This window comes from Daphnia carinata, chromosome 8 (genome assembly GCF_022539665.2).
Source record: "Daphnia carinata strain CSIRO-1 chromosome 8, CSIRO_AGI_Dcar_HiC_V3, whole genome shotgun sequence".
NCBI lineage: Eukaryota > Metazoa > Arthropoda > Branchiopoda > Diplostraca > Daphniidae > Daphnia > Daphnia carinata.
The window spans coordinates 5246236-5273402 of NC_081338.1; the positions used below are offsets into that span (position 1 = coordinate 5246236).

Genomic DNA, 27167 nt, shown 5'->3' on the forward strand with positions numbered 1-27167 from the left:
AGTAAACAGAAAAATGACACAATCGATGGACATGTGTTCAGTTCAAATAGATTTTGGAAAATCTAGTGTTGTATGCCAAAAATGTGGCAAGTGCACCTGTGCCAACATTCACATTGACTGGTACGTGATCAAGTTTTATATATTTTTCATCAACTCATAGACATCATTTTAGTTGACACTAGTACACAAATAGAAGTGACTATAAATAGATTCGCAGTGGGAATATTATTATTTAATGAGGAAACAAAAAAAAAGAACAATGTCCATCATCTAATGAAGACGACGACAGACACGGCCCACGCATATCGTCTTAAAATATTTTCCTCAACCGAACGTAAAGAAATTGACGGTGGGATGAAAGACCAGAGGTCAGTCTAGGATTAATTAAAAATACTGCTTAATCTCGTTACACAACGTACTTTTCTGTGATGGGGGCTGTGCTTTAATGAAAGCCAATGTGAGAGTTAATGAAAAGGATTGGACCAGCTTAATGAAAAGGCCAAAAGTTTTTCTTCTCATGTGGGCTGTACATGGGGGGAAGTAAAAGTAAAGAAGATGGTCAGCAAAAAGTATTGGTTAAAATTCATTTTCTTTTGTTTTGCAGCTAAATCCTCCCATGGAGTGATGTAACAAAGGGGGAAAAAAAAAAGATGATGCATGCAAACACGTTGACAGAGATAGTCTAATTCTGGCAAACGAGCTTTTTGGCTTTTGGCCTTTTGGAGTCAGTTTGACATGCAACGACGAAGGAGGTCCAGTGGTGGTGACAACTGACTGGACATCATTAGTGAAAACGATCGTGAACTTTCGTTTCTTACGATATTGAATAATCCTTTTTCCATCTTTAATGCCTGTTGTATTCACACAGACAAAAAAAAGGCACAACTAACAAGAAAGATGTTGGCCATTTTGATATCAAAGATTTTTTGTCTTGGTGAAAAGCGGAACAAAGAGGTTGACTGGATCATCGCCAAAACCATCTTTTAGAGAACAACACACTCTTGAGCCCATCTTCAATGGAATATGGACACACCCAATTTTTTTCGTTTTAGCAAAAAAAAAAATTAAAAGGATTTGGGCCTGAATGCACTTGTACAAGAGCCTAGACAGATTGCCTTTTAATCTCGTATTGTTGTGATTCGAAAATCTATTTGCTTTGCAATCCACCAACAAGCCAATGGACTCTTGCAAGATGGACGGGCCTTTCTAACAACGTTAAAAACCGCTCTCAGATGAGACGCTTCTCTTATTCGATGAAACAGTTGTGTTTTTCCGCAAAATCGATCGGCCGTTTGTTGTTGAGCTTCTGCGATGGACAGTTTCCATACGTTGCCAATCTCCACGCCCCAAATTCCATATATTTTACATCCACGCGTATACGACATGAAAAAAAAAGTGATTTGATGGTCGTTGCCATGGCAACCAAAGAGACTTTAGCAGATGTTACCACCCCAAAAAGCTGATGGAACTAAAAAGAAGAACTTTAAAATTCATATCCACAAACGGAGTTGAATGAGAATCAACAAACAGGTCAGTCAGTAACAGAGTAGCCATTCCACGCATTTGAATGTATTCATCATCTTTTCCTTGCGAATGAGACGTGCACTTTTGGCGAAAAAACTAGACGCATTGATCGATATTTTCTTAATGGATCACGATGATGGGCGAGGGTTGAAAAAAAAAGAGAAAAAAATCCATTAATAATCTGTCTCAATGGCGCATCAAGAAAAAGTGGTGAATCTTAAATGACTGGACCCTTAATCTCTTTTGACAACATTTCAGCAAGATGCTGCTGTTGATGGCAAGATAAATGACGTCACAGACTCGAGCCGAGTATTTTTCTTCCTTCGATTGTATTTCTTAAAGAATTTTAGCATACGAGAGCTCAGCAAAAAAAAAAATTGATCATAAGTATGACTTGTTTATTCAGATACTTTGGCTGGGCCGATGCAGCTGGCCTGTATAATCGAACAGTGGAGGAATATGCAAAAGACGCCATTGTTTGGATTTAGTTAAAAAAAAAAAAAAACGGTGGGGAGCTGCCCATCAAACTTCGTAATGGATTTTATGGATTTGTCGGCCTCCCAGTTATGAAAAAATTTCGTAACCGGCAATCAAACCCAAAGGCCCAGACAAAACTCGGCTGATGGTTTTGAACTCGGATGCAGACGACATTCCATCGGCCATTAGGTAACCCAACGGGAGTCTGGAATCATTCGCAAGGCCTGTATAAATTTCTCTTGCTTTTTTTTTGAAGGTTTGTCTGCAACATTATGGCCCAAACTGTGTGCCATCAGAATAATCAGTTTAATAAAAAAAAAAGCCTTTCGAACTGTATGAACTGAAACAAAAAAGGCGGTCCCCCCAAATTTGGAACTGTCTATTGTCATCTTGTTCCAGGTGAGCTTTCTTTATCTGTTGTATAGATGTAGACCCGATTTGATGGGGTAGCATTTTGTGGCAATATTTATGGACTTTCTTCTTGCTTCTGATTAGATTCCTCTTGTTTAGCCGTGGCTGTCTCATCAAAGTGAAAAGGAAATAAAAGAAATGGCTTAGCAGCTGGACAAAAACATTGGCATGCCCAAAACGAGGTACGAGACTTTTTCGGAATTTTTATTTTCTCTATTGACGTCTTTCACATACACAAATGCCTTTAAAAACAAAAAAACACATTGAAATCCAGCAGAGAGAACGAATGGATTTCTCATACACATCATAATTATGGCAAAAAAAAAAGCCTTTTAAAACGTGCATAAAAACGAGGATTTCATTTATGATTATGTATGCATCTTGTAGACGGTAAGTATAGGTGAAGTATATGGGGTCTATTGGTAATCGACTGCCTATGGCACGCTGAGCTTCTCGAGCCCATTTACACACGTCCCGTTTGATTAATGATTCACACGTCTCTTCTTTTCTCTATGGCCGCCCTTTGCAACATTCCACTTTGCTATTTGATGTGTGTACCCCAAGATTCAAAGAGAAACAGCACTTTAAGAACTTATCGATCCGCTCTTTCTTTTTGTTTGTCTCCTGCTATCGAAGGTCTTCAATCGATTTCTCACCCAAAAACAATTTCAATTCACACCTTTTGGGCCTTCCTTTTTTTTTTTTAAACTTTTGATTTCGTTCTACATCACCACGCCCATGTCGTCGTGACATTTGCTCGTTTCCTTAAGCCACGATTGGCAAAATCCAAATAGCCCATAGGCGAGAAAATGGCGATTCATTCTGGAAATGATTGAAAGGCTTCTCCTTTTTTTTTTTTTTCAAAAACGTAATGGTAATCTCGTGTACGATAGCTTTTTATGCATCATTTCGGTTACAATGTTATTGTTGTGTGTCACGAGAACTGCTTGCAAAAGTTTTCTTTTTCTCTCTGAATGTTTCTTATTCTGAGAAAACGACAAGTGAGACTGACAGGTTAAAAATAAATGCCTTGACAACGGCGCCGCATATTTTAAAATAGGTAACTCATCTTTTTGTGTATTATTTTAGAAATAATGTCAACGTTGCAATGAAAATATTTTGGCGCAATTTGGCTCGGCTTTGCCAAACAAAAGACGTTGACTGTAGACCTATGCTGGCTGTGCCGACTAATCTACCCTAATCAGTTGTTTTGCGTCGTTCCTGCTAGACATTCTGATTTTTAACAGCTCTCACTTCTCCGTAGTGGCTTTGATCATTTCAAAGTGAATTTCCCAAGTGTCTGTAAACCAACCAATCGACACGCAAAAAGTTTCACGTGTACTAACTCTACGAAAAGCCAACAATTGAAAGGTGTGTGATCTCTTTGTTCGTGTTTGCCTAAGCAAATTCAGCAACTATTCTCCCAACATGATGCAACGCTCTTCCCCCAACTGGTTGTCTGACGTCATTGAAACAAAAAAGACTTGGTTTTCTAATCAACGTCCTGGTTCGAAGAAGTCGTCAATCCGTCGTACTTGGTGGCCGCACATCCTTGAGAATGCATCCAGGGAGACAAATTGATGGAGAGGAGCACAAGTTGAATCCGAGAATGCTGTCAGGTAACGGCCATTTATTAACGAGTTTTCATTGGGAATGCATCAAATCGATAGTATTGATCATACTAAACGAATCTTGCTTATCTTTATTGGCGTTTTTGATTGGAAATTGGCTCTCTCGTAAAAAAAGGAAAGTCTCTTGTGAAAGAGATCCGCTTCTCATTCATTTCCCACGGTTTAGCCTTTTTTTTTTTTTTATTAGTACTAATATTTTATGCAGTGTTCCTAAACGTTCAATATGTATTGCTGCGATTCGTTTTGGCTTTTTCGTTACGGCCGGCTGTTTTTTTTTATTTTTTAAGAACGTTGACCATTTTTGTCGTTTTTTAAAATTCTTTTTATCGTTCACGGTTCGGTATCGAACGTGACTCATCAAATCAATTCTTGAATTTTCACCTTGAAGTTAAAGGTGTTCGCGTTTTCTGGAAATTTTTCAACTGATAGGATCCGTCGTAATTTCGCGCACACGGATGAATGAGCAAATTCCCTCTAAAGTCTTCAAAGTTGCGAGAGGGTTAAAAAAGAAATCTGCATGAAGCTGCGTCGATTGAGGATGCATTTGGGTGTGGCTGTTGGTGGCGGGCTCTGCCTCTGACATTAATAGACTAGCAGACGAATCGTTTTTCTTCTTCAAACTTTTTGGCGATAGGACAGGTGAGATTAACGGCGGGATTGAAACACGCAGATGGTTTAGGTTGCAAGTCATTTTTTTTTTTTTTTTTTTGTGTGTGGCCAACAATCTTTTTGGCATCCGTTTCTTTATTTTGCATCATCACTTCCTTAGTCATTTTCATTGATGGAACATTGCTGAATGAGTGTGATGACGTTGTCAATGATCGTTGGCAACACTTTTTCGTAATCGCTGCGAAATATCGGCACAACTTCTTTCAAACTGCAAATTCTTTTCCTCGTTTTTCATCTTTTTTCGAGCCTTTGTAACCAGTCGATTCAATTTCCTCTTTGCAGAGTGCGTAGAGAGCCTAATGAATGCGTGTGTCTTTGTCAGCTGGGGAAAAACAGTTGATTTCTTTCTGAAACAGTTTAGTTTCATCCAACTGGGATTTGTATAACGTTTCGTTAGAGAACGCATCAACGTCTGTGTTGGTAAACACAATCTCATCCGCTCAATAAATTACCTAGGACACGTTTTTTTTTGCACGATTGCCTAGAGGCAACTGGTGCGATAGACACGTAGGGAAATGAGGGGGAAGCGTTCGAGTGAAGAGATAAATTTCAAAAAAAAAAAAAAATCATCGCGTGAATCGACTCTGGTTGGAACATCGCAGTGGTGTTTATCTGGCAGAAAAACTAAATGGGGCGTGGCTGTTGGATGACGGACAGTTCCATCAGACGGCCCAATCTCTTCGTCAACATCTTTTGTTTATCCCCATCTTCTCGTACTACGTGATACATTTTCTCCTTTTTTTTGCGACTCTCTCGTTGCCTAGCAACGCCATTTTATCCCCTAAATGTCTACGCACTTGCTAAAAAAACAATGCGTTTTCTTCCTTTGCGAACATCCACGTAAAAATAAAAAAGGGTTCGGCATTTGAGAAAGAAAAAAAAAAAAAATCAATGGCGGCTTAAAAATTTTTTTGTCTTCTCCGTTCTTCGGGTGGATAATAAAAGACAGCGTGTCCTATATTTTTGCTGCGTCGCATCAGCACCGCGTTGTTGTCTTTTTTCATATTTTACAAAAGAGAAACTAACGAGTTTCTTTGCCCGTCCATACTCAAGAAAAGAAACACATTTCTAAAACCGGAGACGTGTGTGGGTTCCCGTTTCTTTCTTGAAGAGCCAATTGAATTCGTGACCTTACGTGCACCCGTCGTTCAAATGTTTCATTGTTTAAAGATTTTGTTTTAAAAATAGAAGAGTTTTGCCTTTATTGGAATCGATAAAGATGCCCAACTTTGCGATGCGAAAACAACAGCCGGATCTTGTTTTTGAACGTTGCGCTGATGTTATCGTTTTCCTCGTTTCTTCTTCTTTTTTTTTAATCGTTCCAGACTGCCCCTCCATCATCTTATTTGAAGGTTAGCGAATTCTTTTTTTTTTTTTGTCCCCATTCCGCCCACGTCAATAAATGTTTGCGTCCGTCGACGCGCGCCCACGACATGCGATGAATCTATTTCGGGTGAGTTGCCATTCAATGTGCATTTTCAACGTGAATCGTTTAATGGCTAACGAGGTTTACGGTTAATAATGATTGAATCTCTGGGTAGACACGAGCGTCGTGTCTAGCGTGCAAAACACGCGTCCTCTTTTTTCTTGTTCGTTGACGTACGAAATGGGTCATTGTTTGGCCAGCTGTCTCATCATCCATACATGATTTGGGAGCCTCAATAAAAGAGGTCGTCTTCCTTTCAGCAAGGCGCATTACAATGTCTGTATTTATTTATTAAATATAGATCTATCAAATCTTTTTCCGACTTGATGAACGAGCGCGCATTTCTTTTTAAAAAGAAAGGCAACAAGGTCGGACTTTTACGTTTCCATCTTTTCCCGTTAGGAAACAGGAAAAGAAAAATGGCCAACGGAGGATGAAGGTCTTTTGTGATTTGGCCCATAAAAAGAGAGTCCAGGTGGCAACGTCGTCATTGTCCGCACCCAAAATTATTCGTTTGAACTCATCGACACGGTCGATAACGCACGAAATACGCAGATGTTGTCTTTTTATCCATCCGTATTCGTTTTTGGCGCCAAAGAAATACGATTCTCTATCAGCACACGGCCGATTTTATATCGTGTCGTCAAATGCGACGGGGGCTTTCGTAGAAATCAAAAACAATCAGAAATCTCTTTTGGCATAGGCTTTTCCTTCGGCTAAAAACTTCATAACTCTGCAATGGGAGTAAAAGTTTGTTTGTCACCATACAAGGCAAAGAAGAAACATAGGGTCTTTTTCATGGTCGTAAATGTTTAGAGAGGAAGGTCTTCATTTTGATAAGGGGATGTACAATAGGGCAGGAAGAGGTGGGGCAAAGAGCGTGACAGCCGAGATGTGAGGCAGTCTAGAAACGGAACGTGAAAATAAACAGAGGCCAACAAACATCAAACGGCAGCGCGCGTTTGTATACATTCTGTCGGCCTGTAAAATAAAAATAAAAATAAAGGGAGGATGGAGTACGCAACCGTCGTATGCAAATAGATAGACTCAAAGGGGTGGTCTCAAAATATACACGGCGAATATGTTGAACCGTTGAATGCCGCAGTCCTATTGAATATGTTTCATTCCGACTTCTTTTTATTGATGCGTAGTTGTATATCCGGCAATGAATTGCATCCGCAAAAAAAAAAATCGATTGATGAAAATGATTTTTTCTTTATTTGTTTTGCAATACTTTTTAAGTCGTTTCCCGTAATGCAAGAGTTGCCCCGGGTGATCACTGACGTATAGGACTAAAAAAAAAAAAAAAGGAATAAAAATAAATCTGTCTTTATAGACGGAAGAAAAAAGAAGGATGCGCAGCTATCGTATCCATTTCCGGATGCCGACGCTTCCATCGCGACCGGTAAAAGATTTAACGAACCCAACGCCCGTACGCGTAGCTCATCTCTCATATTTCTCCTGTAGGAGGATGAATGAAAAATATTGATCTTAAAAACACAAAACAAAAAAAAAAAATTTCCTTTTTTCTCAGCCAGTTGGAATTGACGATCGTTTCCAAATGATTTTTTTTTTTTTTTTTTTTTTGCTTTTAGTCTTGGCCATTAATGTCTGAAACGCTCGTAGGATCACCATCACGTCCGTCGTCGTGGCAACACGCATTTTATCGTTAAGAGGTGCCTAATTACAAACACTCTATGTCTTGTAACTACGGTGATGACAAAAGGGCACGGCTCGCACCTAATGTCAATTAAAGAGCTAGGAGATTAATGGCGTTACGTTTAATGCAATTTGAAAGCCGTAATGATGTCGCTTCTGCTGAAACTGACTCGAAATTCACACTTAAATATCTCAATCTTGCAGAAATCAGAGTGCCTAGCAACGCCATCTTTTGGAAATAAATTTCTCTAAACTTCCTTTAGCCATACGGAAGCTCCCCAAATCGATTGTTTACAGGCCAAAAAAGACGAAAGAAAGAGTAGAAGGCTATCATATTTATAGAGCTCACGACCGCTAGACTATACAGCAAGGCAATGTGTATAGAACTTGCTCCGTCTATTGAGGTACGTAGCCCCGTGTATATCCGACGTAGACGATGATGTGGCGCTGCTGTTTATACACACAGAGAGAGCCGTGTGTTTGCATCTCAAAAGAGAGAGGGAGAAAAAAAAAAAAAAAAGTATAGTATACATCCTTGTGTCATCCTCTGTTGAACTCTGGCCATTATGTACACACAGCGCACAGAGAGAGACTACCCATACCCCGAATTGTAAACCTTTTTTTCCTTGACTTAATGTTAGCTGCGATCAAAAAAGATCTTTTACTCTGCCGCATTTAATGCCGTCCACAAAGCATACTAGAAATTGGATTGAATATCTTTAACTAATCATATTAAAAGGGGATTTTTCTTTCATTTGATTTGCCGATCGAATCATTTTCAAGGTTTAATTACAGGTGCCATTTTGTTAGATTGAATTTCTGAACTATTCGTTTTGCGGTTTTTAACAGAGGGAGTTTCTTTATAGATAATTTGTACCTTATGAATTAGTGAAACCAATCAATTTCATCGCTTGACATCCAATTTTTTTATTAAGAAAAAGAGGAATTTGTCGTTCTCCGTTTAAAATTCAATGACCAAGAGGCACTCGTCTCTCTCGTTCATTATTAAAATCCATTTGTTTTTAAGAAGCACGTGCGCATCTATCGAACTTTACGCCATCAGAAATTCTCTTGTTTTTAACACTTTGCTGATACATACACACGTGTTTACAATCGCCATCAAAAATAGAACGAATTTGACACAACGCTGCAATGTGTTGTGACAACGTTGAGCTGCATTTGACGTCATTGTGCATCAAATCGGGTTGCCTCGTAAACGTACGAAAAGGAATGTTGTTGTGAAGAATGATAGAACGGGTTGGGCTCGGTTCGTGGCCTGCATATAATCAACTTGGGTTTGGAAGGGGGGGAAAAAAATGGATATTGGCTCCTGTCAAAACATTTTCTATCGAAGGGGGGTCTTGTATGTTGCTTTTACCTTTTTCCAACGAAACGCTACAGTTGCAAACACAATAAACCACAACAAGAATGAGAACCAACAGATGCTGCGTGGTCCGCTGTCCAGCTATTCTTGTTTTTAAATCGATATTTATTTATCAATGAAAAATAACACAAGAAGCGAAAGAAAATAGATAAACACTGATGAAATCAGAGCTCGGGACAAAAACAAAACAACTGAAATTTTCATCGACATGGCAAATCTCGTGGCCGTAAATGTTCAGCTGATGTCTACGTGTCCACTTGGCCGGAAGTCCATTTTGGCATCAGACAAGACAACACCATTCAATTTCTTTAAACTGGCACTGTCATCCCCGAGTTCCACGAAACGACGAGCTGGTAATACTGAATCATTCATTCAACGTTATACATCCGACAGCAAAGAAATGACCCTTCATCTTTTCTGTTTTTTTGGCCTACGTTCCACCTAACTAATAGGACTTTCTGCTGGACGACGTACAAAGAAATCTTTTCTCTAGGCTTGTAAATACCTACAAGGTCGTATCGTTTGAACGGTATACATCATCTGCCGATGCGCGCGTCGCCCCTTTTCTCTCTAACCATCGTGATTTCTCATGTTTTCGGGAAAGGGGGGGGGGGGATGTAGCAGTCATCAGTTAAAGGCCCGCCCCAATCTCATCTAATGTCGTTGGCTGTTCATCTATAAACCTGCGAGAGTTATGCGACTATTACGTGTGTTTTTCGCCGTCTTTTTGGGGGGGAAGGTTCCGTTGACTGTATTAACACGACCCATCCACGCAAATCGATTTTTTTTTTTATTTCACATTTTTTTTTTCTATGCATGAAAACAAGTTGAAGGGCGTTCTTCTTGAAAACGGTTTTAGGTTCTATATATTCTTTGGGCCCTTTTTTTTTCGTTCGTCGTTTCTGATTAGATTATTCAAGAGGGAGGGACAGGGAGATGGGAAAAATAATCAGATCACGTACAGTAAGTATATATATATATATAGAGCAAGATTGCAAGCAGGCCTCCGGAATATGACTGGATCTCAAAGAGCCACATTCCATATCGTGTTCTCTTAAGTGAGACAGCGAGCTTGCTAACCCTTAGGCATTTTTTGTGTTGATATAATGGAGCAATAAGCTTTCTCCAATATTCATCTGTCGACATTCACCAATCTTGAACATAGTTGCAATTGGAAAATGATTTTCAGGGAAAATGTTTTAAAAATCCAGTAGAGGCGCTGCCATCAGTCGAGATTTCCTTTCGAAAGAGCAGACGAAAATTTCATCAGTCTCTTTCTACATCTTCTCGTGAATAATGATGCTCCAATCGATTGTCACCTTACGGCACAGTAAATGAACAAACCATGATTGAGAGGTGTACTAAAAAGCGTATGCTCATCTCCATCGTCCTTCTCATTGGGTAAGGCCTTATTCTATTAGTTCAGTGAGGTAGCATCATATTGTGATGATGACACAGCACTTGTCTTCCACGCGTCGTGGTTTCCATTCGTCACAATGTTTCAATGTAATCTAATTATGAAATTTGAAACTGAATGCAGATTGTCTGTTGCAATTGTTCTTCTGGAACATCACCTGACACAGAGTTCACATCACGCTTCCCATTTCCACGCCAATTACTCTGGCAATCAAACTGGCACGCTATGTTGGTTGACTGAAAAGGTCACTGTATTGGAAGATTGTCACCCATGCACAGGTTCAATAATTCATTGATTTATTACTTGCTATCTCGTCTACTTACACTTGTTTGTTGACAGATTTCGAAAAGAATAGCCAGACTGTTGCATCCTGTGTTTCCACCGGGTATAAGGAGAAGGTTCGCTGTGAAACGTCTGGTGACACTTTAAGGAGGTATGACAAACTTTAAAAGTAAGCCAGTTTCTAAAAATATGGAAAGATATCCTTGTGACTTTTCAGCTGTGAAAGAGTCTTATGGCTAGAAGAACGGCGATTTTGGACACTGGAAATCGTCAGTCTTGTCCTTGGTCTAGTCTCATCGACGTTCGTTATGTGGAGGCAAAGGCTTTTGGAACGCCAATCCATGCAAAAACTCCAGAAGCAAATTAATATATAAAAGCTCTCTTTGTAAGAGAGGGAAAAAAAAATTGACTTACAAAAAGGAAAAAAAAAAAATGACCAATACGCTTTATATACCCGTCATGGACGGTTCGACGAGTCTGAATGGTGTTATTGCCATGTTCATCAACAATTGGAGTGGGAATAAAACTCAGTTGACTTTAGTGAACCATCCAAGTGATTCGTTGACCATCCCTATCCCTACCTCACTGGCTGCCCAAGGTGCAAAAGTCAATCCTGATCTCGCTTTATTAACTACTCTACCTCTGTTGGTGGTGGCTGAATCTGAGACTTTCTCCCGCCTCACCGTGTCCGGTCTGGCAGCAGTCAGCCGACACTTGATGAAAGAATCACATGATCCGGTGGTGGTTAAATCCCTAGGATTTCGTGGTAATTGTTTGCAGGCACCAGCCGAGTGTTCCATTTGGACATCGTTTTGCGAAGTGCAGATGGTTCAATCGACCATCCTTTTCCTGACCCAGCAGCAAAAACAGGATGTGGTCGAAATCCCTGCTGTCTTAGCCAAACTGGAGGAGCACATGAAGCAGCCCATCCGTATGCATAACGTCGTCAAACGATGCCAAAAGGATCAGCCTCAATCAGCTGGTCAACTGAAACAAGAAGAAGTTCAAAAATTGGCTGGATCGTTGCTGGACCACTGTTACGTAGAAGGACCTGACATGACGCTGGCCGATCTCCTTCTCTTTCCTTGCATCATCCTATTGGCTGATCGTCTGTCTGAGCTCGGTGTCCAATTGGCCGACCATTTGCCTCGAGTCAGTGCATGGCTAACGACAATGAAACCTGTGGTAAGTCAAGCGTGGAACAAGACAATGGGCGAAAAACAATTTCCAGATATCGGATCGCTGAGAATTCAACCGCAACCGAAAGTCAAAATCCCGCGTGTCAAAGAAATCAGCCTGTACAAGAAGGATACCGCCCGTCGTACAGGTTCAATGGGTAACTTGAGCTCCGAAGAGATAGCAAGGGTTATCGACCTGTTGAAAAGACAAAGACTGATGTGGCTGGACGATGATAATGGAGCTCGTGTGACCACTGAGCTGCCCGAGGGACTTATTAGCCACATTGACGTCGATGCTTGCTCAGATTTCACAGCTAACATTGACTGGGCGTCTTTGCCCGATCCGGCCCACCCTCAACAAGGGCATGTTCCTGGTAAATAATCGTATTTAGATGTAAGAGAAAAACGAAATTAATTTCTATGTGTTATGTTGAATTTTTGAAACAGGATCTCGTGTTGATAGAAAGATCCAGCAGTTGGATGGCATGGCGACAGCCGTCATTGATGCTGTTTCAGAGGGGGACGTTGTTGTTGATTTTTGCTCTGGTGGTGGCCATTTGGGCATTATATTGGCCTATCTTTTACCTCGATGCCATGTCGTAATGGTCGATAACAAAGAAGAGTCTGTACGCAATGCCCGACGTCGAGTTGCACAATTGATGTTAAACAACGTGACCGTCATTCAAAGCAATTTGGACTATTTTCGTGGACGTTTTGATTTAGGCGTTGCGTTGCACGCTTGTGGAGTTGCTACTGATCTTGTCCTGCATACCTGTTTGGCCCAACGGGCTGCCTTTGTCATTTGTCCATGTTGCTATGGCAATTTGGCTCACCCAGATTTACCTGTACAATATCCACAAAGTGAATTGTATTGCAGTCGAGGTGTATCGACCGAGGATTTCTCCGTTTTGGCTCGAATGGCTGATCACATCACACCGAGTGGTCGGTTGGCCATGGCTGCTGTCGACCTGGATCGCCTAGCAAAAGCATCTCAGAAAAATTATTTTGTTTATTTGAAGAAACTGAAACCTGATTTATGTTCACCCAAACACGATCTTCTTATTGGAATGCCATCGAAGCAACACGGTACAAAGTCTTAGTATTTTGAATCCTTGCTTTTTTTTCTTTTAGTTTGTGTCGAATGATGTTTAACTTTGTTTTATGGAAATTTAAATAATACAATCTAAAGTAATGGATTCGTCCTGTACCACTTCCCTTGAAAGGATTTTTCCGACTAGTAAATCAAGATCCTGAGGAGGCCAACCAACTGGTTGTCCCACTTTAACAGTCAAGTGTTCTCTACAAAGCTGGACACCAGCTTCCAATTTCTGTTTGCTAACAACCGATTTGCCCAATTTTTGATGGCAAGGCTCTTCGGATGGCTGCTTTGATTTAATGGCACAGCCCAGAGCTTTCTCGATTGTTCGTATTCCCTCCACCAACGACCTATAAACACAGGGTAAACAGATTTAGTTTTGCGGAAAATGCTTGTATAAGAGTAGGCAATACTTTAATTCCGTTTCGTCGAGTGAACAGGCGTGGTCATTGCCCTTCCATGTTTTGTCCAACGTGATGTGCCGTTCGATGATGTGAGCTCCTAGAGCTGCAGCGGCTAAAGTTATGGTAAGACCTAGTTCGTGACCGGAATATCCAACGGGAGATTCAGGAAAATGGTCTCGATAGGTTTGCATTACACGTAAATGAACTTCATCTTCTGGAGTTGGGTATGAGGAGGTGCACTGTAGGAGACAGACTTTTGAGTTAAAAGAATTCATTGTGTCCATGGCTCTGATGACAGTTTGCATGTCTTGCATTCCTGGTCAAAACGCTAAATCAAATCATTTCTTTTGGAATAAACCACACTTGTAAAATACCTGTAGAGTACACAATAGGTAGATTTGTTTTGGCAGCTTTCTCTAGCAAAATTAAATTATTGGCATCACCAGATCCGATTTTGAGAAATGGAACTCGTAAGTTGACTAGGAAATCCACAGACATCTGCAACAGCATACAATTTATATTAAAAATACGAAAATGTCATATATTACGGTCACAACTTTACGTCATCCATGGCTGAGGCTGTGAAGTGAATGTTTAGAGAAGAGGCAAAGGCCATGAGTTCTTCATATTGATCCTTTGAAAACTCAAGGACTTGTTTGTGCTCTCCATATGTTGAACCCCAAGCGTGTGGGCTTTCATACAACCGATCCAAGACTGATTTGGTGAACTTGGCGTGTAAATCAGATTTTTGGAACTTAACACAGTCAGCCCCACAGTCTTTGGCCATCTTTATTAGTTTCTTGGCTATTTCAATGTCTCCTTGGTGGTTTTGTCCAATTTCAGCAATAATAAAACATGGATGGCCATCACCAATCCACCTATTATTGACCAACTCAAAACTGCGTCTCATCGTTTCTTTTCGTTTTTGCATCCAGAAATGCAAATACTGTATACCTAATCTCTGAAACACCGACTCATAACTTTTAGACTAGAACGGAATTTTATTTCAATTTTAAATTGCCAATGTTACTGTTTCAGGCAGGTTTCTTAACTTATTGCAAACTCGATTTCTTTCGAAATTTCAATTCAAAATTCCCTGAACTTCAATGAAAATAGCTAAAGGCATCACTGCCAGTCTGCCACTATCGATCGCACCTCCAACAAAATTGACAAATTTTTATTTGCTTCTACGAAAAATTAAAAATTTTAAAAAGTTATAAGCATAAGACTAATTAAATAAATTTATTAGGCAAATTAATATTAATACAATCATAAAACAAAAATAACTTAAATTGACTTTGAAATCCGACAACGAAAGCGACTCTTGGTGAGAAGAGACATTTTGACAGATGAATCTTTCAATGCGTTGCCCGTAGTTCCTTACTACACGTTTCGAGTAGGCTAGTGCTGTTTCTGCCTTTCTGTATTGAACAAGATGGTGAGTTAGTACACAATGCTAGGTCTCGATTTATCCAAAAACATCGTTTCTTGGTCAAACCTAATTTGAGTTGAAATTGTAGAGATTGTTTCCTATTATTTTCACTTTTTATTTCTATACTCGATTAGTGTTGATGGGTTAGTATATTTTGTTAACCGGTCTGGTGTCTCTTGCATTGTCTAGGCTCGCGGACCCAAGAAGCATTTGAAGCGTTTAGCCGCGCCGAAATCATGGATGTTGGATAAATTGGGTGGTGTTTTCGCCCCCAGACCAAGCACTGGCCCACACAAGCTGAGGGAATCACTCCCCATGGTTGTCTTCCTTCGCAATCGTCTCAAGTATGCCTTGAACAATTCCGAAGTTACCAAGATCGTCATGCAGAGGCTTATCAAAGTCGACGGTAAAGTCCGCACCGACTCCAACTATCCAGCTGGATTCATGGGTAAGTTCCTGTTCTTTTTTCACCATGTGAGCCCACCACGAATGACAGCTCAATTTGTTACGTAGATGTCATCACCATTGAGAAAACTGGTGAGTACTTCCGCCTTGTCTATGATGTTAAGGGACGCTTTGCCATCCACAGAATCACTGCTGAGGAGGCTAAGGTAAATTTATACTAGTAAAATATTGAAACTTGTATTTTCACTTAACTATTTCTTTTTTAGTACAAGCTCTGCAAAGTTCGTCGTGTTCAAGTTGGCCCCAAGGGAATCCCTTTCATCACTACACACGATGGCCGTACCATCCGTTACCCCGACCCGTTGGTCAAAGTGAACGACACCATCCAATTGGACATCGCCTCCAACAAGATCATGGACTTCATCAAGTTTGATTCTGGCAACCTGTGCATGATCACTGGTGGCCGTAACTTGGGGCGAGTCGGAACCATCATCAACCGTGAACGTCACCCTGGTTCCTTCGATATTGTGCACGTTAAGGATGCCCTTGGACACACCTTTGCCACCAGGTAACAATCGTTTCGTTTTTTCTTTTGGGCCATATCGAAGCCTGCAATGTCGGTTCAAATGCTGCTTGCTGGTCAATAACTGGCATATATTGAATGTGTTATAATGGTCGCAGCTCAGTTTGTACGTACTGAGATCTGCATTACCCAATAAGACGACATTTGTTTAAATCATATAACTAATGTATTGTTATTGTAACAGATTGAACAACGTCTTCATTATTGGAAAGGGTAGCAAGGCCTACATTTCTCTGCCTCGCGACAAGGGAGTTAAGCTTAGCATTGCTGAGGAAAGGAACAAGCGTCTGGCCGCTAAAGCCGCCGCCTAAATGACTTATTTCGAAGCTGAAGCCGTGTGTAATTTCCACCCGATGAATACATGGCGTTGGCTGTAGTTTTCTTTACTCTTTAAATTCATAATTATATATTTTAATTAAACTACATTGTGGTCGAATGTAAATTAGCTAGATGTGGTGAATTACAGGTTGAGTTTAGGACGGACTTGACCACGCAGGACCAGCGTATGCTAGCTTGAAAAGTTACGTGGCGATGTTATCCAGGTATGAGCTTTTTATATTTGCTATATCGAAGCCGGCAATGTCAGTCAAAAATGCTGCTTGCTGGTCAATACATAGCACAAATTAAATGTTTTAAATGGTCGCGACTCAGTCATGACATACTGTGCTTGCATTACCCAATAAAACTACACTTATAACTTTTGTATTTGTTACGCTAAAAATCCCCGTTTGACTTAGGTTTGAAAATGGTATTGTTGCTAAATTTTGGAAATGCGTAGACAACCCATTCCTTAGCTGTCAATCTCTTGTTGAAGCGGTTACTGTCTGGGTAATATTCGACGTCCGTAATAATTTTGTTCTTCTAAGAATGGGATAATTTACAGCAGTTAGCAGAAAGTATTAATTGGTATAATGTATTGGGTTTTATTGCAAAAAGAAATTGTTCGTAGAAACAGGTCAAACAGTTCCAAGGGTGATTTCGATCGTTCTCTTTTGGAATGATGTTGCAAGCCGCGGAGAAAAGGCGAAAGGTAAACATGATTTTTTTTAAATATTACGTGTGCCATATCGAAGCCTGCAATGTCGGTTCAAATGCTGCTTGCTGGTCAATAATTAGCAAACATTAAAATCTTGTAATGGTCGCTGGTTAGCAAAATATGTTAACGCCGCATTACCCAACAAGATAACAGTCGTCGCTTGATTTTATTCAAATTCTTACGATTTTCCTTTTTCCAGGTGAACAATTTCAAGGGATTTGTGAAATTAATGCAATCAGGCGTTACTTTTCACTTTGTCTTAAATCACGATTCTGGGTTGAAGGTGGAGGGAGATTTCTTGTTGTGGGAATTTGATTGATCACGAAATATTAGGGCGAATATTAAAAGGTAATATAACATTTTTGCTATAACTTTCTTTGCCATATCGAAGCCTGCAATGTCGGTTCAAGTGCTGCTTGCTGGTCAATAATTGGCAAACATTAATTGTTTTGTAATGGTCGCTAATCGGTTTACACATACCGACACTGCATTACCCAATGAAACAACATGTACGAGTTATATTTAAATTCATATCCTAATGACTGGTTTTCTCTACAGGTTTTTATGTGATGGAAAGGTGAAACAGGTGTTAAGAAAAAGCGGTTATCGAGGACAAGGAGGGTTGTTGCCATAAGGTGCTAGTTCAGGGTCAAATGGTTTGCTAGCAATTTCTATTATCCTTTCTGACGCAGTTTTTGGCAAGATATGAGGAACGTTTCCCTTCTGCTTTAAGGTATTTGGGAGTAGTGTAATGTGTGCACAAGTTTCGATTTCTTTTTCTTTAGTGAATAAACATGGAGAAAAACCGGTCTTGTGCCCTATTATTCGAAATCATTGTCAGGTAACCTCGTTTATCCTATTAAGAATCGAATCGACACCTTATACTTTTTTTTTTAAATACGAGATTTTGAAAATTCGACGTGGATTTGAAGGCTTAGAAAAATGTTCTGTTACACTTTATGTTATGAACCACAATATCAAAGGATTTAGGTTTAGGTACGTATGTCAGCTGGAACAATCGCATGGTTATTTATTTATCGCATGATAATTAACAGGCAATTGCCTAGATTATTAATTTTTGGGCTAATTTCTTTACCGTCCTTTTTGGATGAAATCACATGTTTAATTAGCCAGCTCATATTCGCCAGAATTATCGCGAAGAACGTGAGAATGCTTTGAATCCGGTTTGATTTTCAGGATATTACCTTGACTTACCTGAACGTGCAGTGTTCTCTTCGTAGACGGTAGGGTTGATGTTTAACCCCGACAGCGTGTTGATGTTCTTGAAATGGTAATTTATCGTGACACTTAACAATATTATTCAGTTAATGATTATCAGGAGACTTGGCTGTTCAGAATCTGCTAACTATGTGAGTCTCTCGAAAAATGTGTGTCATTTGGTTGTCAGTTTTCTAATAGAAACCTGAATACCAGTAGTAAGAAACCAATCTGGCACGACGACAGAAAAAAAATCATACCGGTATTTGTTGTTTTTCTTTTTCTTGTTTTAAGCACCAATGTCAGATAATTTCAACGTCCTTTCATTCCTTCGCCCTGTATATAAACACCGCAGAAAACGATCAAATGCATCAGTTACTGAATTGCCTGAATCAGCTTAACCAACTCTCGACATGAAGGTAAATTAAAACGAGAAAAAATTGCGTATAAATTTCAATTAATTTTCATGCGTTTTCTTTTCCTAGCTCTTCATTATTCTTACACTCGTTGCTGCTATTGTCGCAGACGATTACCACTATTCGTCCCCATCTTATTCATCTTATTCGTCGCCATCTTACTCATCTTATTCGTCGCCATCTTACTCGTCTTATTCGGCGCCGTCGTATTCCTACGCCAAACAAGTTCTAGTTTACCCGCCTCCTTATTACAAAACCGTCGAATACGTAAGAGATAAATTATATAAATATAGCAACAATCAAAATGCATCATGTTATAAGAATCAATCATTATCTCCATAGGTTGGCTACACACCTGCTGGCAAGAAGGGCAAGAAGGCCGTTCCTGTTTATAAAACAGTTGACAAGTACTAGGACCTAAGTACATTTGTCGGTGTTGAATTTTGTATCTGCATACATCCTTTAAAAGTATTTATTTCAAAAATAGTATATTAAGTTATTTTAATACTTAACAGCACTCAACAACACAGAAATATTATGCATTTCATTGTGTTCAATTAATGCCCCACATATTTGTACTTTTATGAATACAAAATACAAAAAAAAAACTTACAGGCATGATGTGGTATTTTACGTACCTATTTGTTATTCAGATTTTCTACGTTTGAATTGAAACAGTTGCATTACAAGAAAGATTGTGGCAATCCGTTTTTCCCGAAATAAAAACAAAATATTGGCCTTTTTTCTGTTTGCTGCCACCACCATCTACCGGTGACATTTCTAGTTAATTCTCCCCATATGCAGAAAACATTTTTAAGCCCGACTTAATAAGTCCGACTAAATAAGCCCGACTTTTCTCGGTCGGGCTTAAATTTTTTTCTGAAAAAACTGACACTCATCGAAATTGGTTGAATATCACAGGGTATACTCAAAATTGAATGCTGATTCCGAATAAATTGCTAATTTTTTTATGAAGTTAATTGTTTTTGAAATACACTGAGTATTTGACGCATTGCTAGCGCGCCAGTACGCTACAGCTCTAGTGCGATGCTTATTTTGTCGGGCTTATTTTAAAACCTGGCCAAACAGTATTTCCACTAGATGGCGCTGCAGATTCATCAGCCTCTAGCGTTTGAAATGGAACTATTGTTATTTTTTGTTGTCATGTGATTCTCATTGTTTACTTTGTTTTTACGTTGACAACGTGTATTTGAGTTTCCCTCGTCTGAACGGTATCGTTATTTCTGTTTTTTTTGTTTTTACCTCCACCCCTATTATCGATGTGCAAATATTGCACTGCTTCATTACCTAAACGAAATGTCAAATGTGATTTGAAGTGGTATACAGGTCTTACCTGAAAACTGAACTTTAAGAACTTTGAAAGCCCATGTTATGTTAATTTACTATAGTTTATGTTTGAAACTATGCAGATCTTTTGTAACTTGTGAAAGAGAACATAGTTCATTTTTTAAATTTTCGAAATTTTAACTTTCAGTATAACTTCTGGTTTGAAAATGCCTAATAACTCACTATCTATTGGTCTGAATGAAAAAAGAACCACATTTTCGTATTCCTCGTGAAATTTGGGGTCGAATCCATGTGTCAGTAGAAAATACCCGAAAATCGTCAAAAATTGCAAATTTCCCTGAACTATAATATAGTTCAGGAAAAATCGCGATTTTGGCCAATTTGGACTTTTCGCCAAAAACAGGTCAAAATAGGTCAGACACACCTTAAATTTCACGAGGATCACGAAAATCATATTCGTTTTGTTGTGGACCTAGTATTTCGGGAGATATAGGCTACTTCCGATTACTTCCGGTAATTTTTTTTTTCAACTTGACATAAAGTAAAAATGAACATTAATATGCCAAACATTTTAAGTATTTTGATCATATATGAAATGGTGTAGTGGCTTCTTTCGTGCCTGTTTTGTTATTTTACTGTTGGTTGATCGCGCGAATTGATATCTTATGACACTACTTCAAAATTTGAATTTGATTCAAAATTTTACAAGGAACACGAAAATGAAATTAGTTTTTACGCAGAATTTATGGTTTTTTAATAATCAAAGAACTTTGATGTGTCACGCTAACGCTGTAGCGTACTGGCGCGCTAGTAATAGTTTCGATTCGCACACACACTAATTTTGTATTTTAGATTACTCCAAAACTATAAATTCTACGTAAAACCATATTCCATTTTCGTGTTCCTTGGTTAATTTTGAATCAGAATCATCTATAGTTATCTAGATTTAATGCTATTATTTTTATATAGGAAAAATTTTAAGCCCGACAATATAAGCCCGGGCTTATTTTTTAACCCAGCTTTTACCTTTTTTTAAGTTTTATTCAAAAACTATGAGTCCCACGAGAAAACAACCCTACATTCGTGATGCCCGTTCAATTCTGCATCGAAACCATGTATTTAAGGCGAAATCTAATTTTGCCAAAATTGAAAAAGTAAGAAGGCCTTCTCACTTTTCCAATTTTCTTCAAATCTTAGATTTCATTAAAAATACATTATTCCGATTCGAAATTGATCGCTGATCACGAAAATGGGGTATATTTTTATATCAAGCTTCTACTTTTTGAATAAACCGTAAAAAACAGAAAGTCGGGCTTATTTTGTCGGGCTTATTTAGTCGGACTTAAAAATTTTTTCGGTCAGTGTAGGTAGAGAATTAACTAGAAACGTGATCGGTAGATGGCGATAGCAGTAAAATAGAAAAAAAACAGGCAATATTTTTTATTTTTATTTTGGGTAAAACGGATTGCCAAAGGTGTATTTCCAAAATGGTTATGGCACATGGCAATCCGTTTTCCCCGAAAAAAAAAAAAAAAAAATTTCGTCAAACAGGGAGTGGGTCGGCGGGCAAGAAAGGGAAACTCCTAATTTGTAATAGAAATTAGTAGTAGACGGGAAAAACAATAAATGTGGATCGATTGTCTTAAAAATAGCGTTAATTACGCTAGCGCAAAAAATCACATTTTTTTCTTTTTTTCCGACACGTAGCCATCTACCGCTCAGACTCGTTATTACTGGCGTAGGCAATTTCAGTCCATTGGATGCCATTCGCACTTAGTTCAGTAGCGTGGATGGAGAGAATAACGCGTGGCTGGAGGAACAATTGAAAAATGGATAAGATAATACAACAAAAGGATGGTAATTATAAACATTATTATATTGGTTTTCAATTATTAATTATTGTTTATTAGATCAAATAATGAAGCTGCAGGCCCAATTATTGGAACAACACTAATATTAGATAACAGCAAAGCTAAGGATGGTAAGGTCTAATACGTAATGATTCTCTTTATTTGCTTTTATTCATTTGTGTTTTGTAGCTCAAATTTTGAGTCTACAAGCTCAGCTAGGGGAAAAGAACAAATTGGAACGGAACAGTTTCCAAACAGTGAAGGAGGTTTTTCCAAACTCATCCCTAACTGAACATGAGGATGAATTGGCATTAGGCGAACACAGTCAGGTACCAAAACTTTTCAAATAAGAATTCAAAATAAGTATAGAATTTTAACAAACAATTATTTATTGTTTAGTTATTCAGTCTACCACCTGACAGTGTGTTAAAGTTAAATTCTGTGAGTGCTGCAGTAAAAGAATTGTTAGTAATAAGTCCATGCAGCGAAGGAAGTGAACAATTGTGGGACCGTATTTGGGCTGAAAATGGGTGTGGTACGGAAACCCAGAAATAGCACGAGTTCAACATAAAACATGAATTAGGTACTTTTCGGTTTTTTGTCTATCGAAAAAGTATTTTTAATGCTATTATTTTGCATTCACAGAATTTTAGTGGGGGATCAAGTCAAGTCTGGAAGTGTTACAGGATGGAAGAGTGAGCCTACAGTTGAAAAACACTGAAAGTGCATTACCATTAAGGTATGAGGTAAAGTAATAGAGTATGCAAATTGTCTAATGAGAAGTACCATCTTGTGTGAATGAATCCTGTATAACAGCAATCCTTTATAGTTCTGTCACAGCTAGAAGCCTCAAAAAATTCTGCTTCCCTTGCTAAAGAGCAACTTGTCCTTTACACTCAGAGTGTTGGTGAAGCTGGGTACTTAAATGGCCCTAAAGATGTTTCACTTCACTGGCATTGCAGCGATGAACATCATACATGGACTCTTTAGGTATGAAAGGAATTTTCTTGAAAAATTTTTGAATTTATGATGAAGCTTTTCTCCTCCTTTTTGCCAACCATGTTTAATCTACAACAAAAAATTTATCCAATAAGAAAGGATTTTCAGCATACTGGGAACACAACTATCAACAATGCAACATTCTAGGGGTGTTATTTTATCCTTCAAGAGCCTTATACAATGATTTTCATCTGCAATTTGTATGGCCTTTCCCAAGCTTCTGCCAGAAGTTGAATCTATAAGTCATGTAAGTCACATGAGCAACAATCGAGATGCTTAATGGTGTTGTTTTTCTTTTCTCAGTGTAGGTTAATAGTAACATTGGATCTGAAAAGATTCTTGGTTGGGGCAAGACACTGAATAAATTGTAATGATTGGATGGATGACATGACATTTCTATACTTAATTCGGATTCCCGAGACGGTATTTTATATTTTAAAAATTGAAGTGCATATCTGGGCTCCCTTCCTTTCCGTAGCCCCGTTTCCCCTTGACTCGTAATAAGCCCGTAGGGGGTCATGCCCCTACTGTACGGTATATATAAAAACAACATATACCGAGGTTTGGAGGGCTCTGGCCGGAAAGGGGACGTGGATGTCCGCTTAGTCCGATGATGTGTTCACGGAGGGCTCTGTGGCTACCCACAAATCCGAACTAAAGGTTAATCGCTCCTGTAAAAATGTTCCAAATCTTCAGCTCTTCTTCCGGCTTCTCTTAGCCAATCACCGGGTAATCTCCCCGGTGGGTCAACAAGGCAGTGTCTCCCCCTGCCTGGGTTGACGGCAACTTTTGAAAGGGCTATTGTGCCTTTTTAAAGTTGCAAAAATAATTGTAATGTGCAGAGAATTGTCAATAAAATTTTTTTATAAAATATTTTTTGCAAAATTTGTTTCTTTATTGTGTGTTAACCCATTACATTTAACAACTTTCTTTATTTAGCTTGCTCAATTCACCGTCATTGTTTATGCCACTTTGATGGTAATCATTACTATATTTGGATTCGAACCTCAGACATCTGACATCACAGACCAGCGCTCTACCACTGAGCTATGAGGGACTGTACATATAATAATTCACATATGAAAGCATATGTACGTATGCAGTTTAAACAAGGTCTTTTAGGAAGAAATTCTTAAGTTACTAACGTTGCAGTTGGCTTAATTGTAAAGCATTGGACTAGTGTGCCAATGGTCTAGGGTTCGATCCCCAAAACAGTTGATAAATATAGTGATTAAAATAAAAACAAAATTCATGTGAAAATAATGTATTTTATTGCCCTCCATCCACCCTCAAATCCACCACTAACATTTGCATATTAAAATACAATACAAGACATAACTACATACATAACTAACTAGCAGGCTGGCTGCCACGCCACTAACTACTCTAGCTAAGTCGCTATCGTAGGGATAGCGACCAAGGGGGACTGTCCGCTGACAAGTCCGGGCTGATGTAATGGTGGAGACCGTTGTGGAAACGCACATCCCGGGTCTCCACCACACATCGAGAAAAGGGGGACCCTACGGTGCGTTGCCTAAAAAGCCTTACGGCCAATCTTGGGCAGTGGCAACTGCTCCACCTCATGGCAGATAGGCCATGAGGCAGAACAGCGCGGCCCGTCCCTAAACAGCTAAAAAAAAAAGGGGATCAAAATGGCGTGGCAGCCAGCGTGTTAATTAGCACAAAAAACTAAACACTTAAAAATACAAAGATACCATAAAGAACAGGCGATGACGTGGCGACCACGAGGCGACGGGCGAGGCGATGATGGCGCGACGGGCGAAGAGAAGACGTGGCGACGGGCGAGGCGATGACAGCGGGGCAGGGAAGACGTGACGAAGGACGAGGCGAAGGCGGGGTGACGGGGGCGACGGGCGAAGCGAAAACGGGACGACCACGATGCGAAACGAAGCTACCACGGTGCGATGACGGAATGACGGGCGAGGTGAAGACGGACGAGGTGAAGATGGGCGAAGTGAAGACGGGCGACGGGCAAAGTCAAAACTTACAATTTTGAAACTGGAAATAGAAAACAAATACAGATTTTTTCACACATTTTTTTCATTTATTACTATTTCACAATTGATTCAAAACTTTAGAGAAGTTCATCGAAAGCAGCCAACATTTACGAACCTTTAAATATAAAAACAAAACAAGTAAAATCTTCGAGATACGAATTGTTGGTGTTTTATGTCAAAAGCCAGGTTTTTCTAAAACTCAAACGCAAAGTTAGGAAGATCAGAAGAATCAATGTTCGATCTCAGGCGTGAGAATAGGAATGGAAATTTAAAAAATCTAGAATCTCTACTGAATAGCAGGCTTTTTCTATAAAATCGTATACATGGCAAGGTTTTCAATAGGCATCATTCATTTAAAACTTACAAGTTTGAGCTAAGGTCTGTCGATGGTGTTTTCCAGTATTAAATTCCCTGAAGTAGTCTGTTCAAACACAATAGGACTCTTCAGTGTTCTGGAGGTGTGTGTTGTTAGGTGTTTTGATCCCCAGAGGTAGCAGAGGAATGATGTTTTCTTCTTGTCTTTTTGTGGTGTCGAAATAAATTAAAAAGCTGAATGTTTAGTCCAATGTGTAGTGTCTTTTGTTTTTTAATGTCGAGATGGCTTACTAGCTGAAACAGAGGGTGTTATCATTTCCAGGCTCGTCTCTCACACATCATATTTGGAATATTTGGCCTTTTTCTAGATTGTTTTACAAAAATTTTCTCTTCTTACTTCTTAACGCTTTTCTGCTAAAAGAGATTCAGTCAACAACGACAGGAAATTTGATAAAACAAAGTTTTATTTAAAAAATACCTAAAGGCCAAAACTGAGGCAAATTCAGTAGCACAGCTGGTGTGGTTTTCATCACTTCGAATCACATTCGTTGCAGTAGTTCACATAGTAACAAGCAATGCATTCACCACTGTAGTGTGTCCAGCAGCTACAGCAGGTATAGTAAACTCTTTCTTCCAGGCCAAATTTTTTTGTATCATCATTAGGTTGATGTTGCATTGCCTCTCCATTAATAGGCTTTGTTTGCCTATGTAATCTTCCTATTCAAATGTATAAAGGAATTAAGCAATATTGGCAAGGAATTACCGTTTACCGGAAACTGTACTATAAGACAGAAGTACGTAACGTAACGTACGAAAAGCCGTTCGCCTTGTACTTACCGACATTTCTAGGAAAGTGGGTGAAAAGCTATCAAAACATCAACATCAGATCCGAAAGTAACCTTTGCTCTTCTCAAATCTCTTCCGAAACTCCATTTCACATGCTTTTTAAAATAAACAACTCATTCTATAGTTCACTATTTGTATGGGTAATAGCAAAACAAGCCCGATTTAGTCCGGCTGCGAAAATGATACGAATGACTGTAATGGCGGGAAATTGCTAAAACATATCCCCAACATTTTTAGGTCAAATTGTATATTAGCACCAAATACTAGTAATTAACAGTATTAAGCGTCGAAAAATCAGTTAGCAACTTTGCATCAGGAATTTCTACTGCAGACGGTCACCCAAACACTATAGCCACCTATTGGTACGATATTCAGTTTTCTGCATTGGGTTTCAGCGATCGTCCGGGGCAAGAGTAAGGGCTGTAGCAACTTTCACTTCTCATAATTCAAATGCATAAGGTTCACGTGTAAAAGATATAAATTTTCGTAATCCTTGCTTAATTTAGTTAAAAATATATTATTCCGATTCGACATTGAACGCTGATCGCGAATATCGGCTTTGTTTTGACATTGGGCTTAACAAAACGGAGAAAAAAGAAGAAAATGACCGTGGGAAAATTGCCTCAAAAACCATCAAAAATTGACCATCGTTGGAATTGCTCGAAAATGACAGTGTATACTCAAAATTGAATGCTGATTCCGAGAAAAATTATTTTTTTCCTAACGTTGACCGTTTTGGAAATACATCGGATTGAATAACTTGGATGTATCACGCTAGCGCTGTGGCGTACTGGCGCGCCAGTCGTTTTTCAATTCGGTATATTTCCAAAACGGTCGATGTTATGAAAAAAATAGCAATTTTCTCGGAATCAGCATTCAATTTTGAGTATATTCTGCCATTTTCAAGCAATTCCAACGATGGTCATTTTTTGACGGTTTTGGAGGCAATTTTCCCACGGTCATTTTCTTCGTTTTTCTCCGTTTTGTTAAGCCCAATGTCAAAACAAAGCCGATATTCGTGATCAGCGTTCAATTTCGAATCGTAATAATGTATTTTTAACTAAATTAAGAAAGGATTACGAAAATTGATATCTTTTGCACGTGAACCTTGTGGCATTTAAATTATCAGCAGTGAAAGTTGCTACAGCCCTTACTCTTGCCCCGGACGAACGCTGAAACCCAA

General features: G+C 39.1%; 3 protein-coding genes, 1 long non-coding RNA gene and 1 other non-coding gene across 6 annotated transcripts; 3 read left to right on the forward strand and 2 right to left on the reverse strand.

The window, feature by feature from the left end:
* Positions 1-10430: 10430 nt before the first annotated feature.
* Positions 10431-16354, forward strand: LOC130704046 (uncharacterized). The gene is made up of 10 exons (XM_057525525.2): positions 10431-10582; positions 10722-10876; positions 10938-11031; positions 11098-11165; positions 11479-12432; positions 12506-13020; positions 15180-15438; positions 15504-15601; positions 15662-15963; positions 16163-16354. Exons 1-10 carry the CDS (start codon positions 10527-10529, stop codon positions 16287-16289), a joined length of 2628 nt encoding a protein of 875 aa, XP_057381508.1. The 5' UTR covers positions 10431-10526; the 3' UTR covers positions 16290-16354.
* LOC130704039 (sialic acid synthase-like) lies at positions 13087-14681 on the reverse strand. Its single transcript, XM_057525515.2, has 4 exons — positions 14121-14681; positions 13933-14056; positions 13568-13874; positions 13087-13504 (listed from the first exon to the last, which is right to left on the reverse strand). Exons 1-4 carry the CDS (start codon positions 14487-14489, stop codon positions 13228-13230), a joined length of 1077 nt encoding a protein of 358 aa, XP_057381498.1. The 5' UTR covers positions 14490-14681; the 3' UTR covers positions 13087-13227.
* On the forward strand, positions 15987-16124 carry LOC130704334 (small nucleolar RNA SNORA16B/SNORA16A family). Its single transcript, XR_009004938.1, has one exon. It is a non-coding gene; the product is annotated as a small nucleolar RNA SNORA16B/SNORA16A family (small nucleolar RNA).
* Positions 16355-18569: 2215 nt separating the features above from the next.
* Positions 18570-19260, forward strand: LOC130704045 (uncharacterized). Its single transcript, XM_057525523.1, has 3 exons — positions 18570-18651; positions 18718-18915; positions 18991-19260. The coding sequence occupies exons 1-3, from the start codon at positions 18646-18648 to the stop codon at positions 19060-19062; spliced, it is 276 nt and encodes a 91-aa protein (XP_057381506.1). The 5' UTR covers positions 18570-18645; the 3' UTR covers positions 19063-19260.
* A 5394-nt stretch (positions 19261-24654) lies between these two features.
* Positions 24655-26246, reverse strand: LOC130704326 (uncharacterized). Of its 2 annotated transcripts, XR_009421593.1 has the most exons (5): positions 25976-26246; positions 25617-25855; positions 25430-25549; positions 25188-25342; positions 24655-24824 (listed from the first exon to the last, which is right to left on the reverse strand). It is a non-coding gene; the product is annotated as an uncharacterized LOC130704326 (long non-coding RNA). The 2 variants fall into 2 exon arrangements; XR_009004928.2 differs by having other exon boundaries at positions 25188-25549.
* Positions 26247-27167: the final 921 nt, after the last annotated feature.